The sequence below is a fragment of the Otolemur garnettii genome, unplaced genomic scaffold (assembly GCF_000181295.1).
Source record: "Otolemur garnettii isolate 467f Iridium unplaced genomic scaffold, OtoGar3 scaffold00021, whole genome shotgun sequence".
In the NCBI taxonomy this organism is placed as follows: Eukaryota; Metazoa; Chordata; class Mammalia; order Primates; family Galagidae; genus Otolemur; species Otolemur garnettii.
In genome coordinates this window covers 1039279-1055061 of record NW_003852416.1, presented here as the reverse complement: position 1 = coordinate 1055061, position 15783 = coordinate 1039279, and the positions used below count along the sequence as shown (strand labels likewise).

At 45.4% G+C, this 15783-nt stretch overlaps 1 protein-coding gene across 12 annotated transcripts in view; it reads right to left on the bottom strand.

Annotated features, from left to right (window-relative positions):
• FGFR2 (fibroblast growth factor receptor 2) overlaps window positions 1–15783 on the bottom strand; it is a 108318-nt gene that overhangs the window by 44916 nt on the left and 47619 nt on the right. For all 12 annotated transcript variants that reach the window (XM_023511647.1, XM_023511649.1, XM_023511648.1 and 9 more), the window contains one exon: window positions 9529–9652. In XM_023511647.1, the coding sequence (XP_023367415.1) occupies window positions 9529–9652 (124 nt within the window). The remainder of the gene's footprint in view (window positions 1–9528; window positions 9653–15783) is intronic.

Below are 15783 nucleotides of genomic sequence, written 5' to 3'. Positions count from 1 at the left end.
TAGAAAAATCGCTCCTGCTAATCTCTCACATGCCTTCTTTTGCTCCTGGGGAGGTTCAAGCAGAAGGAAAAGCTTTCAGCCCATCTGAGCAAACAAGAAATACCTCCCTTTGGTATGAGCAGCATGAGAAAGCTGAAGGACAAACCCTGCTTGTTTTCTTGGAGACAAATCTCAGAAAGTAACTGTGCAGATTCTAGACACTCCTCAGCGCAGCATCACCTAAAGAGAATCTTCAGAACAGTCAACTCTGCTTCTCCTCTCCTGGTGGGAGGCCTGAAGTCAGCCCCCTTCCCCAGTGAAAAATCAGTGATGGCTTTACAGACGGAATGGTTTTGTTTCTTTTGACCAGAATGTAAAGTTTAAAAGACTTGTCCTCTGAATCTCAGGACAGAGTATACAATGAACCAATAAAACGAGAACTTCCTTCCCCAAATGAAGCACCATTGCCAAAAGATCCTTCTAGAATAATATTCAATGCCTGTCTTCTCAAAAGATCTACTATCTCCCTGACAGGATAGGAATGTGTCTGCAGTGCAAATCTGATCTACTGGTCCATACACTTACCCAGAACAGAATTCCTACAGGCCTATAAGGGGAGGCTCTGGGAGAAAGCAAAGGCTGGATTTCTGTCAAGATCCAGGAACCTCCAGCCCTGCTGACCATCGTCCCATGGGACGATTTGTGCTGTGCAATGAAATGAGAACCATGAGGGTGAAGCCTATGTCTCATGTGAGTGATTTTCACCTTCTACACCAAATACAGGCTCCACCATATATGTTATAAAGTTTGTAAACTCGTCCTAGAAAAAGTGCTACCTACCTCATTGCTAAACCACTGTGGTCCCTTTGAAGTACTTCCCTTGGGAAGCTACGTATCTAGGGCCAGAGCCTACTCCACCCTTCAAAGCAATTCTGGAACTCTTTCTGGAATGGCCATCAGAGTTATCATCATATTATTACCCTTGATGGCCTAAATGTCAGCAAAAAAAGTCTTCCTTTCAGTATTTCTTTTATCTTCAGATAAAGAAAAAAGGCACTGGAGACCAGACCAGGTGAGGGCATTCCAATATAGTTATTTGTTTACTGGCTAAAAACTCCCTCATAGATAGTGCCGTGTGAGCTGGTGCATCATCATGTTGTAAGAGCCATGAGTTGGCAAAAAGTACAGGTTATTTTCATCTAACTTTTTCACACAGCCTTTTCGGCACTTCCCAAATAGTAAACTTGGTTAACTGTTTGTCCAGTTGTTGCAAATTCATAATGAATAATCCCTCTGAAATCAAAAAGGTTACAAGATCATTTTGCCTCTTGATTTGGACTAACAGAACTTTTTTAGTCGTGGAGAACTGGTTGACTTCCATCGTGCACTTTGATGCCTTGTTTTTGGGTTACATTAGTACACCCATGTTTCATCACCAATGACAACGCAGCCAAAACGCTGTCTTGCTTCTCCAAAAGATTTTCGCAAACTTCAACTCTCCTTTGCTTTTGTTCATTGGTGAGCTCCTTCAGGACCATTTGTGCACACACCTTTCTCACGCCAAGACTTTCAGTGAAGATTTTCCTATTTCTCTATCCATGTTCACTTAGTTTGCCATAGTTCTCACAGTTAGCTGATGATTTTGACACACGATTCGAGGAACTTTTGCAATGTTTTCATCATTTCAGTTCATTACCGGCCACTGTGACCTCTCTTCATTAGTGACACTTTCTTTCCCCTCAGGAAAACATTTAATCTATGTGTACACTGCTGTTTTCTTCATGACACTATCCCCATAAAATTGGACTAACGTGCTCCTGATTTCACTTCCACTCTTGCAAAGTTTAATAAGAAATGTTAATGTTTGTTCATTGCTCTAATTGAAGCTGTGACATTCTCATGATGGCACTCAAAAACGCACAACAATAAAGAACACCACTCAGCAAGACACTGTCACCCATCAGCATGACACCCTACTGAGCTGTCTGCACAGTGCTGCCAATGTAAGCGCATGGTGGCATCACGGGCTGGAGTGTTCTGCTCTCTTCTCTCCCTCTAAACCAAGAAAATAAGGTTCTCACTGCCTCATCTCTCTCTTCTCAGAAGGTGAAACAGAACAACCTCATATGGCAACACCATCACCCTCAGGGTCTCTTCCCCACAGTCACCTGCATTTGACCTACAGTGCTAAAATCTCAAAGCCACCCTTCCAAATCAAACCTGCTTCCCAAGCACATCCTTAACACAATACCCTACCGTCTCCTTGACAGTGGAAATAACCAAACGTGAAGGCCATCAATGCAAGAGTGGAGTGTCCTAAGGCAGAGGGACTGTGTGAAAGCCAAGAAATAGACACGTTATCTAAGAGGGGAAGAATACATGGGAATGAGCACACTCCAGTCTTAATGAGAGCTGGCATAAAATTTCCTAATGGCAGTCTTTGATAGTTTGGAAAGGTGGGGCCATTGATTAAGCTGCACACCTGAGCTGAGAGAGAAACTCTGCAGATTCCCTGCTTCGGAAATGGCAATACATTAAGAACTACAGAGCTCTAAGTACGAGTAACTCATTAAACTATTTTTCGATTATTGCATTTGGGCACATAGCGATAGAAACCTTGCTGAGTTCTGGCCTACACTATGACTACCCATCAATGAATTTACATCTTCTTCATGTTAAGATTACTTACCCAAGTTCTGATAGAGGGTGCTTTCTCTCTGCCCCATCCCTGCCTGAATCTGCAGGTGTGGTGAAGAGACCCTCTTCTTACATAAAACTGTAAGACATTAACTAGATGATAATGCTTCTACATCCTGTTTGCCCACTCTCAATGCCAAGGTTAGACAACAGGGCAAATATTAGCCTTCTCTCCAGCTACCTCACGCAGGCCCCCTGCCAGAGTTGAAAGCAATCAATAAGGCTTCTCTCTTCCACTCCAGGGTAGAGGGCAACGAACGGCTTGCAGAGAACATGGCACAAACACTGACACTGCAAAGTTCTAACATGCCCTGTCCAACCCCAGGAACCGGCACCCACAGGATCCCATTTGCTCTCAACGCCTGGAAGGAATAACTTCTTGCTGGTATCAGTTATGCAGGGAAGTACCTATTTGCCAGCCAGTACTTTTGGTGTGAGCTAGCTGCCCACTAACCAGTCTTTGCTCCCCTGGAATCCCTATTGTGAAACAGGAATGAAAATCTGCTCTGTAGCAATCAAAAGCTCATTAAACAGTAGCTACCAAAAGAAGTTTTGAAATCTCTGTCCTGGAGGGAAGGGTAGGACTGACCCCTGCTTGAATCAGGGATGGGCCAAGTGTGCGTATCTCAGTCTAGAGATGCAAGAGGAAGTATGGGCCCACCTAGGAACAGTGACTGACAGTCACAGGGTGCTATTATCAGAAAGCACCGCCCTCCCTACCACCTCCTCTCACAGCACTGCCCTCCCCACCACCTCCTCTCACAGCAGTGCTTCAAGGAAAGCGGGTTGTCACCCCACTTTACAGACACGGGAACCAAGGCTCTGAAGTTCCATGACTTTTCCAAGGCCACAGAAAGCTCAGCAAGGATGGAAACAGAATTTGAATGCCCCTCCCACTGTGATTCCCACCTGAACTGCCAGAGATGCCCTCTAGGGTAGAGAGAGATGCTTGAGGGCTGGCTGTGACAGCCATGGTTTGGAAGAGGAGGCTGCTAGGGCCACAAAGGCAGCAACAAGAATTTGCCCCCTACTCAATCCCCACTCCAATTCATAACCCCTTGTCAAGCAAACAAGCCCATTCAGAAAGGCAGTAGCTCTGACATGTTACCTGGCATGTCACGGCAATCAATTTGTACTAGAGGGGCTTTCTGCCTCCGTCCAGTGAGATTTCACAACTCCAGAGCTGGTACACAGAGCCAGTGTCAGGATAAAACCTCAAATCTTAAACTTAAGGCAACAAATACAAAAGAATCTGTTGGCAACTAGATCACAAATATGGAAAAAATCAGATGAGGCCTGGCCAGGAAGCCTCTAAGTCAGTGGTTCTCAACTTTCCTAATGCCGTGACCCTTTAATATAGTTCCTGTGGGACGTGACCCACAGGTATAGAACCGCTGCTCTAAGTCAAGAGGCTTCCCATTCAGAGCCCAACAGGGATCTAGGGAGCTGTGGGCTCGAGTCAGGGAAGGCACGAGTGTCATAACCTAGGCGAGAAGGCGCCCAAAGCGTCAAAGTCTCCGGATATGCACTCACACCTTTTCGCCACCACCACGGCCACTCCTAACCACACAGATAAACAAAAGCTCTGTCCAGAAGCCATGGAATGAGAGAAACCAGACTGAGGCGTGGGCTGTCATCAGGATCAAGCGAGCAGGAAGGGAGAACTCTGACAGCTTTGTAATAAACTCTCCAGTTAATTAATTAACAAGGCTACCACTTCTTCATTTACTTAACAGCTACTTTGTTCCAAATCACAAGAAGAGTCCTGACTTCACCCATCAGGGCTCAGAGACTGCCCCAAGCAGTAAACAACACACAGTTTCTCCTTCTCTCACCAGGGACAGACTGCCAGAAGCTCGGGCCAGGTGTCAACTCCACAGTCAGTGCTTGAAAGATGCTTGATTCCTCCTGCACACATGCCTGCGGCGGGGGATGACAACCAGTCAAGACATGCTTTCCAGCTGTGTCCTGGGGTTACAGTGAGTATGCGTCAAGGGCTCACCGACAGCACCATCTCGGTCTGCAGCCAGGCAAGTCGGGGCTACTGGTGATGCCTGAATGGTCTCCACCTGGCCAGAAGTGCTGTGCGGCCCAACAGGCCCCCCACCATCCACACTGATGCTGTCTGCTGCTTACAGCCTTCAGGGGGACAGCAGAGGGGGATGCATTTCCCCAAAGTTAAACCATTAAAGGAGAAGACGCAGCTGGCCTTAGCAAATCCAGAGGCACCCTCTCCACCTCCACTGAACTCTGCTCCCCAATATACCAAATGCCCCCACAAAGGAGCAGAAGTTCTTCATTCAAAGCAAAAGGTGAAGAGCGATTGGTGTTTTGAGGATGTCCACCTTCCTCTCTCACTGTGTTTGTTTTTTTGCAGCCAAGAGCTAAAAGCAGGGTCAGGGAGCGGCAGGGTCAGGGAGCAGCAGGGTCAGAGAGCGGCAGGGTCAGAGAGCAGCAGGGCCTTCTCAGAGCCTGTCCCAGCAGCTGCTACCTGCCCACACTGCAGTAATCCTGGAAGGGAGCTCCAGGAGGAACACCCATCCAGCCGTGGTCCTGGCCTCAGGGCATCTTCTCCCAAGTCCTCAGCAAATCATGTGTCCCAGTGGAACCTGATTTTCCTCGACTACAGAGTAGGGGAAGGGCATGGGTGGGGGTCAAGAGGCCCTGTGAGTCCAGCAGCACATGAGCCTTGGGGATGGCCTTGACAACATCCCTGATCAAAGGTGGGAGTCTCAGCAGGAGATGTGAGTGTCAGCCACTGGCCAGCACCGCTAGTCCCCAAAAGATCTTCTGTTTGTTGAATAAGGCTTCGGATAGAGTTTCATAAAAGCTGTTAAAGATGCCTTCTAGCATCCGAAGACTCCCAGTGTGGAAAGGAGGAAACCGACATCCATCTAGAGGTGATGCTTTTGCCCACTAATCTGAATGACACCTCATAACCATTGTAGTGGGTTGAATTATAGCCCCCAAGAAGACATCTCCATGTCCTAGTCCCCAGCACCTATGAGTACAACCTTATTTAGGGGAAAAAAGGTTGTTGAAAATGTAACTGAGTTTACAATAGCGAGATTAGCTCATCCGGGATTTAGGGTAGGCCCTAGGTCCAATGACAGGTATCTTCACCAAGAGAAAGACAGAGGGAGATTTGAGGCACACACAGAGAAATGGTCATGTGGAGACAGAGGCAGAAAGTGGAGTGGTGCTTCCGAGAGTCAAGGCAGGCCAGCGCTCACTGACAGCCATCAGAAGCTCAGAGAGGTATGACACCTGCCTACACCTTGATTTTGAACTCTCAGCTCCAGAACAATAAGAGAATAAATTTCTGTTAAGTTTGTAGAATTTATTAAAGCAGCCCTAGGAAATGAACTTAACCACTGCAGCAGGAATAAGGTTCAGGGCCATCACTCCAATTTTACTGCTGATAAAAGAGAGCCTCTGAAAAGCTAAACAGCTGGTCCCAATCCACCTGGGACCCCAACACAGCCACTAGCAGACCTGAGGCTTTGTGTTCACACACAAGGCAAGTGAAAAGTGTTAAATGACTTAGCTCAAGTTGTGGCCTAGGTTGTGGCTTCTTGGTGGCGGGGCCCCCATCAGAATCCAGACCTTTGGCACCACTTGCTGATGAGAGCCAGCTACTTCAGGGAACCTCACTTTATTATTGCCACAATTACCGAAATGCGGAGCATCACACTAATTTTCCCTTGCAGTAAATAGCTGAAAAGTAATGGTGTCAATTTTAATGAGGATCAAGCAAGGCTCCTAAAAGGGCCCCCATAAATGAAAGCATTGCGCTCACACACAACAATGGCTCGCTGTTTAATTCCAGAACACAAGAATGTCACTTAAATTACACGGCTTTTACATTAAAGTGCTTATGGGAATGCCTCTCCAAGGAACAATTTCAATAAAAAGATCTCACTCATTTTGATGCTTCATAATATCTGAACCAAAAATCTATGTATCAGAGCAACGAAAGTAAAACTTCAAAGAAGGGGAACCAGAACAGGACTTCGCTTTCAACTGGGAAAGAGTTACTGATTTTCTGTGAAACAGAGAGGTAGCTAAAAAGCTGTTATCACACAGCAATATTTAAATGTGAGCATGTGGGCCACCAGAAATTCATTGTTTAAGCCTGAATCCTTTTTCTTTCCATTTGCTGAGATGTTCAGAATGACTGCCAAACCTGTAAGTCTACATGAGACTCTTGAGCTGACTCAATTCTTATTTTATTAGTGCTTCTCAAAGCAATTATGAGGGTTTTGAGCAGAGATGAGAGTATTTCACACCTCCATCTTTACTGAAAATGTCTTATACTCCACTGACTTTTGGCTTCTATTTATAAAGAAGGTTCACTTGGAAAATTATTGGAGTTGAGCTTTAATGGATATTCCCAACCAGCATTGTGTCATTATTGGCCTGCGTTTAGCTGGGCGATCTCCCAAATTTGTGACATAATCAGGCCTCTCTCTGCATTACTCCATACACTCCACGCTCCCTCTGCATTACACCACTGAATCATACACTCTTTTCAACAAGACTGATTGCCAGGGGATTAACATTAGACAGCACAATTCCATTATTCAGCAGCCCAATTCAAATCCCAACCCTAAACTCTAAGAGAGATTTCAGGGCTTCATGGGGATGAGCTGCCAGAATGCTCACTCAAAGGGGAGGTGGGGTGAGGGGCTTGTGAATGTTTTACATAACAACTCAACCTAAAACCTGCTGGAAGCCAGAGCCCAGGCTGCAGTGGCCCTGATGTGACTCTCAGATTCCTGGCATGGCTCCAATCAATCTTAATGAACGATTTGTAGATTTGTAGACCTATGTAAGACCATAATCCCAGAAGACTGTTACAGCACAATTATTTTTTCCAACAATAAATTACTTAATTTCAAAATTAGGTATTTAGAACTAAATTTGGGTAGTTAGCCCCAAATCTAACTTTCTTCACCTAAATGCAAACCCTTTCATGTCAAATTCAATATCCATGAGACCCAAGGAAAACTCCAAGTCATGTGATCTTGGATCAATGGCTTTATAGTCCATGGATCCCCAAACAAGGGTTAACCATTTTGTTCTCCTGTTTGAGTGTTTACTTCTCTTTGCGTTTGTTTTGTAAAATACCTAAACCTAGTAATTCTCCCTGAAGGCTCAGCACCTGGTAGCTCAAGCTGTGACACCAGCCACATACACCGAAGCAGGCAGGTTCGAATCCAGCCCGGGCCTGCCAAACAACAATGATAACTACAACCAGAAAATAGCCGGGCGTTGTAGCAGGCACCTGTAGTCCCAGCTACTTGGGAGGCTCAGGCAAGAGAATCACTTGAGCCCAAGAGTTTGAGGTTGCTGTGAGCTGTGATGCCACAACACTCTACCCAGGGAAACAGCTTGAGACTCTGTCTCAAAATAAATAAATAAATAAAAATAATTCTCCTTATGAGAAAAGAGAGCTCTAAAACTCACTCTTACAAATATCCTTAGGATCAACTTTATACAAAGTCCTATCAAATTCACATTAGGGCTTCTGAATATCAGAATAACTAAAATGTTCAAATAAATACTTTTTTTGCTGAATGCATGCAGGCACATGGAAGTAAAGACTATATCATGCTGGCTAAGCAGTGGGTCTTATAGATTTAGTTTCATTTAACTCGATACGAAAATCAAAATATTTAGTTAATTTTTGGTTAACTTAAAAATTTAAGTTAACCACATCTATGCAATTTGGTTAATCAAGCTTTGGGGACGTTCTTTCAACAGCTTTTTAGACAACTCAAATATCTATGGTGTCTCTCTCTTCCAAGAGTTTATACTTGATTGAAGAAGAAAACCCTCGTGACACAGTAGCAGGGACACATGGACAGGCAGTGAGGTAAAACAGCCTTGTTCACAGAGGAAAGGGAGTGGGTGAGCATTTATGAATCACCAACAGTCATGTTAAGGCAGAACGAATCAGGGTGAACTCTGAGTTGAGTCTCTAGCAGAAGTCGCCAACCTGCATGTAGAGAAGGGCAAACCCAAAGACAGAGCTCAGGGTGGCAGGCTGAGGATCATGGAACGTGACAAAACAGAAAAGATGGCTCCTACATAGAAGCAGTCCCAGCCCACAATCCCGGCCAACAGTGGCACGCCTCAGTGCAGTCCCGCACCTTAGCAATCCTCCAACAAGGTGGAAAAACACCCTTTTTCATCAGTTGCCTCAAAACCCCATCATAATAGGCAAAACTTGGGAACAAATTTGGCCTTAAAATATTCAACTAAAACGGCCTAATCGTGTGTGCACTCTGATGAAGAGGAATTTATACTCACATCTACGGGCCCCTTTCACGGAGGAAAGAGCTTCCAGGAACAGATGCTGAACTGGGACAGTCTAATGACTCTTCTCATCAAAGTCAAGGGCCCTCAGTATCCACCTTTCCCAGCCAGCTCAGCCTCCCTTCTTGTGCCTTTTCCTTTACTCTTCATCACACACTTGTCCTTCCTTGGCAATCTCGCCTCTCTTTTAAAAGCCAAGCTCTCCTATGGTGCATCTGCTCCCCTTCCTGCACACGCCTACATGTCTCAGAGTGATTTCAGCTTCAGGACGTCAGACACTTCACAGCATGTTCACCTCATGTGAGATGACACCATGACCCGGGCAAGGCCCATGCAACCCGGCTAATTAGAGCACAGACTATTGCCAAATGACAGAAGAATCCTTCTCAAATGGGAGCTTTAGTGAAGAAAGAAAAATGCACCCATTCTCCTTAAACTTTTGGGAGAAACCAGACTCACTTTCACGATTTCAAACGAGTCAAGCTAGGACCAGGCTGGCACAGAGCTGCCTCTCAGGAGAAGCAAACTCACCGACGACATCCAGGTGGTAGGTGTGATTGATGGACCCGTATCCATTCTCCACCACGCAGGTATAATTGCCTTTGTCAGACGGGACCACACTCTCCATAATGAGGCTCCAATGCTGGTTTCGTACCTGAAAAGGCCAAAGTAAAAGTACGTATTTAACAATCTTAGCACAGAATTACAAATAGAATACAAATTACAGTAGAACCTCTGACGTGGACGACTGGAGGACTGCAAAAAACTGGTCAACGTAAGGAACTAGGCCACTGTACTGATACACACATGTGACGCATGTCCAGTTTGTGAAAATTAGGTCAACTTAAGGAGATGGCCAGTGGAGGGAGGTGGTCAGCTGCAGAGGTATACTTTCAAGAGAAGTTGGAGGAGGCAGGGAAGGGAGAAAAGAATCACCTGAATTCTAAATTTTCCTCATAATAAGTACTCAGAATGGTGACAAATGAAATCCCTCGTCACCATGATGATGAATGCCACTGAAGTGGATCCTCACACATTCAGACAAGCTGGGGGACTTGGAAGGGGGCAGAGGTCTGTCTCCACTGTAGATTTTGAGGGGTCCTCCAAGAGAGACCAAGTGTCCAGAACCTGAACTTCAACGGGCAAAGTATCTACACCCCTGGGCAGGTGAGCAACCAGCCTGCCACTCTCTGGGACCCTTCAGCCCCTAAAGCACCAAGAAACACCCAGACCCAGCAGTACTAGTAAGGACTGACTGTATGCCAGGCCCTGCTTGGAGCCCTCCTGCCTGCCTTAGCTAACCTAATTCTCCCCAGGAGCTCACGAGGTAGGCACCATCACTGCTGAGAGCACTTCATGTCTCTCCCCAGCGCCCTCCGATGTTGCTTGGATGCATCAAGGAGCTCCAGCTGGGACATGGGTCTTCCCCTCCCATTTCTGGTGCCGCCACTGGCTGAATAGATGTTACATGCTTCTGAGACACAGAATTCCAAACGTGGGAGAAGCAAACCCTTACGAAACTTCAGTTGTACATCTGTCTGTTCACAAGCTCCTCGAGACTTCACAGATGAGCAGTGCATGTGAAAAAGTACTAAGGGTGATTCCCGCCCATGGCTGTCAATACATAAACAGACTTTTGTGCTTTTAAAATATTTCCATAGACTCAAATTTTCAAACAAGCCTGGGTTTTCCTGACCAGGACAAACTGCAACATTTACTATCTTCAGGGTTCAAGGCTTTAATATTTTTATCCCAATCATTCTTTATTGGTTTTTGGACAAGGCACTCTAGAGGAATGGCATGCTAAAGTAAAAAGCCAGGGCCTACTAACCTTAACTATCATTTCAGGAATTTCAACTGACCTTCTAGACGACACCCTGGGCATCTCAAGTGTTTTGGGCCCTAATCACATAAAAACTGCTAATACAGGCAGAGCCTCTGCAGGCACGGGTGACTCAAGGAACTAAACTAGAGAACGAAGCAAATCATCTTGACTACGCCTGCCAACAGAGGTAGACCCAATGGGTGCAGCTACGGCCCCGGCCCGCTACTGTCCTGCTGGCTGCTCAGCCCCACACAAGTCATCTCTGCAGAGTGGGGTTATTGCTGCCAAGTTCAAAAAAGCAAGATCGCTCCTGACCACCAACAGTCCTAGGAAGGATCACTTGGGCGGGGGGCACAGGGCAGGCAGAGGCTCTTTTCTTCCTAACAGAATAGAAGCAGCAAGTTAAGACAGTTCTGAGCAGGGCCTTTGCTGAGCTGCTGCTGCCGTCACCGAGACTGTTTCAGGGTCTGATATCACGCAGCTGGTGATGAGAAACTGTTTCCCACTGCTCTAGGTAGAAAGGATCTGAAAGCATCTGATCTACCGTGGAGGGAGTCTGTACTCCATGTCAGAGGAGACCCGCTTTCTGCTCTTCACTGGGTCATAGACTCACAGGAGAACCAAAACAAGAGGCTAGGTCTCCCCCTTAGGAGAGATGAGGGCCTTCTGTGCAGAACGCCCTGAAGGAGGAGGAGACAGAAGAACTGAGCTTTCCAGTGTGAAGGGAATTCTCTATCTAAAGCCTGCCCGCCCCCCAGGTGCTACTCTGGAACTATCACACCAAGAGCACAGGAGAGGCAGGGACGAGCTCCTTGACAGGACTTGAGGCAGGTGGGCCCACAAGGACACCCCTGCCTCTTCCCCCAATCTTTTAGGGGTATCAGAAGTGCTTCTCTCCTTGCCTCTGAGGGTAACTTAGGGATGCAGTGACAGGTCCTAACGTCACCAAGCCACTCGTAATCCAGCATTTAGCCCTGCTGTAAATACACAGCTCTTTGAGCCCCTGCTCAAATGTCACACCCATAAGCCCTTGATCACAGCTAGTGCCCGTCTCTGGGCCCCATCCAAACTGTCAATGTCTTTCTTGCGCCTGGACCCAGACTTGGCACATGACGTATTCCAAATGGAGTTGAACCTGAACCACACAGGGAGGAGAGGCTGTCTGCCTCGGCCCAGACATTAAATCTTGGCACATGTGGCTCAGAGCAGGCTGCTCCCTTATTTTAACCCCAGGGCATGTGGTCAGCTGGAGTCTCTCACTAGGGCCGTGGCATTCCAGGGAAGATCCCACTTCAGGGCACGTGCTCCCTGACTACTTCCTGGACAAGCACTACAAATATGAAGAAGGGAACGTTATCAAATGCTTTTACAATGAGAAGCACATTTACCCAATAGGACCTCTCTGCCCTTCCAGAAACCTTGGTATTCGATCCATATTGCCCCACACGGGGCTGTTAATATTAAGTTTCTTACACCATTACTCCAGTATCGGACACCTCGATACCACCAATCCCAAATATTATGGGCTGTGGCACTATCCGAATGGATATCCTTGGACACCACCAACATTCGTAATGTTTGACACTTTTGTAGAGGTTTATCCCACCACTAATTACCAGTCACTTAGTAGCAAACGAAGATTCCACACCAGTAACTTTATAACTTGGCAAATAAAAGCACCAAGTTTGAGGGGTTTGTAATCACTCTATTTCCATACCAATATTTAGTATAAACCTAAAGAAACTATCCTTCCAACAAAAACGTAAAATGTACCCTTCAAGGAGTGTTTCTAAATTCCTCTCATTCTTAGTACTACACTTCTTTTGCCCATTGGGCCAATTGCTCATACCCCATCTTTGCTGTCACAGAACAGGGAAGGTAAATACCCAATAAACATATGAAAAGATGCTTACCCTCATTAACCATCAGGGAAATGCAAATTAAAACAATAATGAGACGCTGTTATTCACCAGCTGATTAACAAAAATTAGCAAGACCAATGTTATTCAGCACTTGATAACTGTGTAGGAAAATGGAGACCCAATTGAGAATGGGAACGTAAATTGAGAAAAACCTTCCTGTAGAATAATTTGCTAGTACCTATTAAATTAGCAATGCAAATTTGGTGGGGGACCCAGTGAACTCCACTTCTAGACATCTAGCCCACAGAAAATAGCCAGATTGCTTCAAGGCTCATGAACAAAACTGTTGCTTCAAGCACTGTAACAGCAAAAAACTGGAATCCCTCAAGAAGACAAGTCATGAACAAAATACATCCTTATGTTCAGCCCTGATAAGATATCAACATATAATTACTGACAAATGAAAAAAAGGAGATTGAATATAAATAAATTGATTCATGATTTCATTTGATTAAAAAAAAAAATACAGACACAGATGGAATCCCATGGAGGCAAACAGGCCTGAGGGACCAAACTAAACACCACTGTAGGAACACGGCTAAAATCAGAAGGTTAAATACATCAAATTCTTAGCAATGTACTTTAGATAATGAGATAGTGGGATTACGAATGTTATTTACTATTTTCTCATTTTCACTTTTCACACCTGAGCAGCAATCTCTCGTACACACAATGAAAAGTAAAATAATACAGCCCTTCGGACCCAGGCTCAGAAGACCTGCTCTGCTCTGAAACCACAGTCTCTGTGTCTCTCTGGAGGACACAGGGCAAGGAGAATCGAAGCCTGCACCAAGCAGCACGTGCCCACTTCTTTATTTTCATTCCTTCCCTTGGCCAAATCTTTGTGCAATTCATCATTATTTTTCATCTGCCAAGTGCAGAATAAGAGAGCATGCACTTCAAAACTACGTTCACTCAAGACTTTTTAAAATAACATTTCAGTATTGAAACAGAGCAGACTGATGCTAATGGCCTAAACTCACTAGTACAAAAAAAAAAAAATCCACAAACTTTCTACACCCTGTCAATGCAAAGCCAACAGGTGGCCCAGACAGGTTTTCTCAGAATTTCTCTGTCACTAAAGCTCCCAAGGTGCCTGTTAAATCCCTAGCTACCTTCAAGTAACAACTGGGAAGGCAGATTTAGTTTGTAAGATACCAAAACACCCAGGTGAAAGGTCAAAGACTCAGGCCATCACCTGGATATTTGGCTTTCATGATGCAAAAAAAAAAAAAAAAATCCAGACTTTTCCAAATACCCAGGTGTTCGACAGCAAGCAGAATAAACAGAAGCCGATGGAGTTTTACTCTGTGCCAGGTGGAATACTGTGTCCCTGTGACGCTAAATACTAACAAGACTTTCTTCCACCAGCCTGGGGATATAATTTACCCAGAATAAGGCAGGCCCTTTGACACCCTGGCCCTCAGGAAGGAACCCATGAACTGCAGTTCAACAGACCAGTTGTCATTAAGACACATAACTTACCCCACCCCCTCACCCCTACTTGCCGCAGGTTTCTGGAGAGCTCCAAACCATCCCTCCCAAACGCGTTTGTGCAAATTGAGCTTACCTGTGTCAAGGACTGTGGAGGCAAACACCTGTTAATGCTTAAACCCCAACATTGATAGAAGAAGTTTGCTTTTCAGGAGGTGTCTGTAGAACAGGGCTGGGCGATCTGATCCTCTGACCAGTGAGAGAAACTCTTCCTTGCACTCCGTAAACAATCACTGGATCTCTCCAGAGGAGGGGGAGGTGAATTACAAAATGCAAGACTGTTCTCTTACATGCCTGTTGCCCCAAGCCACTCACAAATGTAGGGGCTGAACAGCACCACTGCCTGTGCAAGTTTTCTTTAAAAATCTCACCATCTTTGCACAGGATCCAGCAATTCCACTCTGAGCTATATACACCCGAAGGAACTGAGAGAAGGGACTCAAACAGATACTTGTCCACCAACTGCCACAACCGCCCAAAGGTAGGAACAACCCAAGTGTCTAACAGCTGAATGGACACACAAAATATGACACTTCCATACAGCAGAATATAATTCAGCCATAAGAAGCAATGCAATCTTAGATAAACTAAATGGGCTACAAGGAAAATGCTGAACACATTATGTTAAATGAAATAAGCTGACACAAAAGGACAAATATCCTCTGATTCCACTTAGGTGAGGTAGCTAGAACGGGCAAATTCACACCTCAAGAAGTAGATTGTGATGGGGGAGAGGAGATGGGGGAGGGAGCTGGGGAATTACTGCTTGAGTGAAGTACAGAGGTGCTGTTTGGGGTGATGAAAAAGTTTTAGACAGATCCTCTGATGACTTCCAATTAGCATTGAGTGCATAGGATACTTTGCTTTTTTCCATTCTTGTGATAACTTTACTAAGAAGATGTTTCAACTCCATCCACGTTAATGCAAAAGATGCCAGTCTCCATCTTTTTTTATGGCTGAACAGTAGCGGGCTATGACAAGAGGGATTCTACCTAACAAATAGAACCATTGTAACTTCACATTAATCTCAAATAAAGATAAAGAAACATAAAAGTTTGTAATAGATAGTGGGATTGTTATGCAACATAGAACTAATGCCTACTAAAAAATGATCTAACTGATAAATCTGGGTATGTATATTTTACCACAATTTATTAATTAAAATAAAATCATAGCACACAGAGGTCATGGAAGAAGAGGCTCATACCGGCAATTGCACTCTTTTTTTTTTTTTTTTTGAGACAGAGTCTCAAGCTGTCCCCCTGGGTAGAGTGCTATGGCATCACAGCTCACAGCAAGCTCCAACTCCTGGGCTCAAGCAAGTCTCCTGCCTCAGCCTCCTAAGTAGCTGGGACCACAGGCGCCCGCCACAACGCCTGGCTATTTTTGGGTTACAGCCGTCATTGTTGTTTGGCGGGTCCAGGCTGGATTCCAACCCGCCACCTTAGGTGTATGCGGCTGGAGCCTTAGCCACTTGAGCCACAAACACTGAGCCCACAACTATACTCTTAATAGCATACTTTGTGCTGGAAGATCTTTATACGA